Raw genomic sequence first — 5,342 nt, 5'->3', positions numbered from 1 at the left:
CCAAGGTGAACAATCCAAATTTTTATCCCTACTGGCACCTCTCCCCAGATCACGTAGTGGTGTTACCCAATCCTAAACAGGTGAGATACAAGGCTAAAGCTCAAAGAATAATTATGAATAATCCAATGATTTGGTTAAGGAAACACACAGAGAAAGTGAACAATTTTACTTTATAAAAAGCCTCAATAATAATTTAAACAGGAACTGGATGTAAAAGGAATAAGCTGCTGCGTCAGTTTGCTGAGGTGAGGTGGTCTTCACTGCTGTAATCACAATGTTTCAGCAATACCCGGGGCTGGTCCTCCTATGGGCTTCCGCTGATAACTTTTGAGGTAGATGCATGTGGCTTGAAGAGAGGTAGATAAAGTCCAAATTTGTTTTCAATCCCTGCAAAAGTTGCTACCGCCAATTTGTAGCCTCCAACGTGATCAGGATTAGGAGCTGGCAGTGCGATCCTGGATTTAGGGACTGTTTCTGGTCCCGTGGGTTTTCTAAAGGAAGGGAAAATAAGAGAAAAAAAATCTCAGTTTTGTTTTAGTTTTCTTTTGTATAATTATTATTATTTTTTAACTTGGCAAAGACAACGTCCCAAAACTATTAAACAAAATAAAGGTGTTGTTCAATTTTAGACACTTGTAGACTTTTTTCTTTGAAATAGCTTGTTAACATGATTCCAATATTTTCATATATCTTTTCTACTTTATTATATGCACTAGACTTATGTTCCTGACTCAATCAAAACAGAGTAACACAAGCAGCAGAGATTCAGATTTAGCATGATACTTACACTCCCCCAAAATCAATGTAGAACCATTGCTGTAACAATTCATAAGTCAGCAAAGTGACACCAAACTGTGGTGAGGATCGAAATACACGAGCTATGGAAGAAATAGGGGAAATAACAAATATAATTAAATTTCTAAAAAAACAATTATTGGATGCCCAACGGTTAGTTAAGAACAAATTATTTCCATACCACCAGCTCCTTTCCACAAAGCTTTTGGACCTTCTTCCTGTAGTATCTTTCTGAAGCAGTCTATAACTCCACTGTAAGTGGTTTGGCCAGCCCGGGCAGCCACCTGTAATCTCGTCTTGATAACATCAGCAGGGGTCACTAAAGATGCCGCAGGCATACCTGCAGGAGAGACACAGTACCATCTCAGTCTGGTCACATTCTCACTATATAAAAATAACTGTGCTTTCAACTGCTTGTCATGGAAAGAAAGTTAAGAATCAAATGAAATAAAATGGCTACTTCACTGTCCTATATGGAACACAAAGTCATGAATATCTTGCCTGCAGTGACAAACGCTCCAACACATTTACACACACTCCTACCTCCCCTTGTCTCAAATTCCCAACCTTCCTTTTTTAAGGCTTATATATTTAAAGAATTTTAAGAAATCACTGATCAATGCCATTACTGCAGAAGGAGCCATGGAGGTGCATTGAAAGGTTGGTGGTTCAAACCCACCTAGCAGCTCCAAGGGAGAACGACCTGGTTATCTACTCCTGTAAAAATTGCTGTTGTTGTTAAGTGCCATCGAGTCGGTTCCAATCCATAGTGATCCTGTATAGGGTTTCCAAAGAGTCTATGGTGAGCTTGAACCACCAAACTTACGGTTTCAACTGATTTTGTAGTTCAGCGCCTTAACACACAACACCACACCAGGACAGCCTACAAAACCCTCCAGGACAGTTCTGTTATGTCACATGGGGTCACTGAGTCAGAATCTTCTCAATGATACCTAACAATAAAAACATTACTGCAAGGAGTTGAGAATGAGTGAAGAAGAGCCCCTCTTCCCCTTTCCTGTTGAAATCAGAGACACACACAGTTAGTAGGTCCAATGCTTCAGAGGTTAAGCTGTTGTGTAAGTTTCCTCTTCAGGCCTCTCATAGTGGCTAGCAGTCCCAGGAGGAGCCGTCTCTCATTCATTCAACCATACACATCCCCCCACCAGAAACACAGGAAACATTCAGAACACAACCTTTACCTCTCCAGTTCCACAAGAAAATGACTGTACAGATAGCTAAACAAACACTATGTGTGACTGTGTGACACTCTGTGTGTAGTGGAGATAACAATAAAGGAAGAGGAAGATTCCGGCAGATAACACTTTAGGATTCCTTTTTCCTAAGACCGACGCCCTCCAGAAAAATAACTGACAGAAAACTTGAAGTTTATACTGGTTAATAATCAATGAAAATGAAACAACAACAAGAAGAAAATTCTCCCCAAATCACCAACAGGAAACTTTTTTACAGTCATTTAATCCAAAATGGGGCAGCCCATGTTTAGATTTTTTAAAAGCGAGACTGTGCTCAGAAGACACTGTCTCTTACGGTTTTATTACTTTTCCATTATGAACGGATTCCAAACCAAATTGGTCAAACGCAGATGCATAAATCTCCTTTGCTTTTTTTAAGGCTTAATAATTCTGTAAGAATTTCTGTCCAAACCAACATGGTCTGGCTAGCAACTACATCTCATCCTTCTAACAGACAGCTTTAAAGTTACAGGGGGAGTATGTGAGTGTAGGAGCAGTATGTATAGCACATGCTTATATTACTTAAGAAGTATCTCTTCCTCATCCACCTTTACCTAGCTCCTCAAACTAAATTAACTCAAGTAACAGTGTTTTAAAACACATCTTAATTTTGCACGTGAAAAGCTCAGTTTATATCCAACACTTCTCTGAGTAAGTCATACTGAATTTCCTATTAGTTTGGAGGAATTATTTTAACTTGGAGCCAGGAATCTATCCTGTAACATAATGGAAGGAAACATGAAAAATGCTTAGAAACCCACTGTGTTCACACCACCAATATTGTTTTACTTCCTAGTTTAGAAAAAGTTTATTAGCAAGACATTTTGTTTCACACAAGCAATAAAATCCTCCTTACAACAGTGAGCAGGCATGTCAGAATGGGACTGTAAAGAAATACAAGAATAATATGTGTAAAAGAGTTTTCTTTAGTTAGAGTGGTTTTCATAGGCATTTTCTTATTGTGAAAAAAGAAAGTAGACAAAATATGGGGCAGGGGATGAGGAGAGAGGAAAGATACTGATTAAATTGGCAGAATAAAAATGCCCGAAAAAAAGTTTGTAAGTTATCTGGAAAAAAGTGTTGCGGTGTTGCTGGTAATATGGCGTAAACATGACTCTCATTAATTCTATTCCCAGGTTCTGTCTTTACTAAACTGACATTTGCTGAGGCCTAGGAGGAACTCGAATCCTGGTGTGGCACTGCAGGATAATGCACTGGACCACAAGGTCGGTTTGAACTGCAAGCTCAGTGGTTCAAATTCACCAGCCACTCTTTGGAAACCCTATACAGGGTCGCTGTGAGTCAGAACTGAGTTGAGGCACCAAGGAGGATCTGGGAGTCCTAGTATGGTACTGAAAGATAAATACTGGACTGCTAACTACAAGTTTGGTGGTTCAAAACCACCAGCCACTCCTCAGAAGCCCTATGTAGGGTCACTGAGTTGGAACAACAATAACTTGTTATGGTTGTTAGGTTTCATTGGGTTGGTTCTGACTTATTGTGAAGTTACTTAAGAATTAGAAGGAGGAACTGGGTATACCAGAGGAGGAAGGAGAGTCCGGTATTGGGACTGCTCAATTACTGTGGAAAGGTTGTTCTAGAGCAAGGAGGGCAAGGCAGCAGACACTGGAAAGAGCTCGTCTACCAAAGATGTGCTGCTTTTCTGGGGCAGGGTTGGCAGAGACTCCCAGCGAATTTGCCTAGTCACTTATGGCCTTATGATCAAGTGGCCTGAGTTTTCTCTTTTTCTAAAGACAGGAGGGAGTCCCTAGGTGGTATAAACCCTAAGCGCATTTGGCTGCTGACTGAAAATTTGAAGCTTCGAGTTCACTCAAAGAAGCAACAGAAAAAAAGCATGGTGATCTACTTCTGGAAACCTTCTGGATTAACCTGGCACTGAGGCCACTCCTGAAGGTCACCTTTCAGCCAAATAACAAACTGACCAATAATGTAGATAATGGCACCCCTGAAGAATGTACTCCTTTAAACAATCAACTCTATGAAACTACGGGTCAACATGGACCCAAAATTCAGGTGGAGCAGGGAAACTGTATGGAAGGCACCAAAGTAGGTGGGAAAGTGCTGACACACTGTGGGGACTGTAACCAACATCTTGGACTAATCTGTGTATTGCTAGATGGGAATATAATCTGCCATGTAAACGTTCACCTGAAACACGATAAAAGTATTAAAAACAAAAAAACAAAGCCCTGTGGAGCACAGCTTTACTCTGACACACATGGGTTGTGGGGTTGCAGGAGCAGGAGTTGACTACACAACAGCAGGTCAGTTACAGGTGCTGGAGACACAGTAGACACTGTGAAGAGAACATGATACTTTGTATTCCCAATGTGAAACCATCACATTTCTCTTAGAAGCTGATATGTCTAGTGGACAGTACAGATTAAGGATCAAAGGCAATATGAAAAACTCTAAAATTAACCTTGATCCAAAAAAATATATACATTAAGCTTTGGATCCAATAAACAGAGGAACATATGCTTTACAAAAGTTAGTGGGATAGTAATGAAAACTAAGGATGAGTCCTATCTGGAAGGTGTACTTTGCTGGTCATGTTTCCTTTTTGTTGGAAATGGATGTCTGGGGGTCCCAGGCGTATCTTGTCCTGCTAAGCTTTTAAATTACACTTTTCTTGATAAATTAACCTAAACAAGTGTTTGGAGACTAGATTCCAACTCATTGCAACTCCATGCCTGTCAGAGTAGAACTAAGCTCCATAGGCCATTTTTTGTTTTTAATTTTATTTTTGACAAAAGTATCCATAACAAAACAGGCTTCCATTAAACAATTTCTGCATAAATTGTCCAGTGACTTTGCTTACTTTCTTTACATTATGTTAACGTTCTCCTCATTTCTATCTAACGGTTCTGTCCCCATCTCACAGCCCACCAACGTTCTCATTCAGGCCCCTTCACATCTATGTTATAGCTATCTGTTACCTTAAACTCTGCCTTCTTTCAGTCTTCACACTTGCCCAATCCAGACAAGTGCCCTTTCTTTAGAATAGTGTCCTGCACTTTTAGCTTAGACACAAAAGTTGTCTGAAACTCCACATAAAGTAGAAGAGGGCTCTCTTGCATTAAATGCAATTCTTTGTAACTAATATTTATGTTTTACCTTAAAAAAACGACCTGCACTCCAGTTTTCTATTGTTCACTGACACGTTAAAATTCTCTTGTTGTTGTTGTTAAGTGCCATCAAGTCGGTTCTGACCCATAGTGACCCTGTACAGGGTTTCCGAGGGTGTAAATCCTTACGGGAGTAGAAAGC

The 5,342-nt window shown here is 40.0% G+C and overlaps 1 protein-coding gene across 1 annotated transcript in view; it reads right to left on the bottom strand.

Moving 5' to 3' along the window:
- Nucleotides 1–254: 254 nt before the first annotated feature.
- SLC25A13 (solute carrier family 25 (aspartate/glutamate carrier), member 13) overlaps nucleotides 255–5,342 on the bottom strand; it is a 273,994-nt gene continuing 268,906 nt past the window's right edge. Inside the window, exons 16-18 of the mRNA XM_006834264.1 lie at nucleotides 977–1,135; nucleotides 788–878; nucleotides 255–491 (exon numbers count right to left, since the gene is read on the bottom strand). Coding sequence (XP_006834327.1) covers nucleotides 305–491; nucleotides 788–878; nucleotides 977–1,135 — 437 coding nt within the window. The 3' untranslated portion in view covers nucleotides 255–304. The remainder of the gene's footprint in view (nucleotides 492–787; nucleotides 879–976; nucleotides 1,136–5,342) is intronic.

Source organism: Chrysochloris asiatica, unplaced genomic scaffold, assembly GCF_000296735.1.
Source record: "Chrysochloris asiatica unplaced genomic scaffold, ChrAsi1.0 scaffold00010, whole genome shotgun sequence".
Taxonomy (NCBI): Eukaryota; Metazoa; Chordata; class Mammalia; order Afrosoricida; family Chrysochloridae; genus Chrysochloris; species Chrysochloris asiatica.
This window is presented reverse-complemented; position numbering and strand designations above follow the sequence as displayed.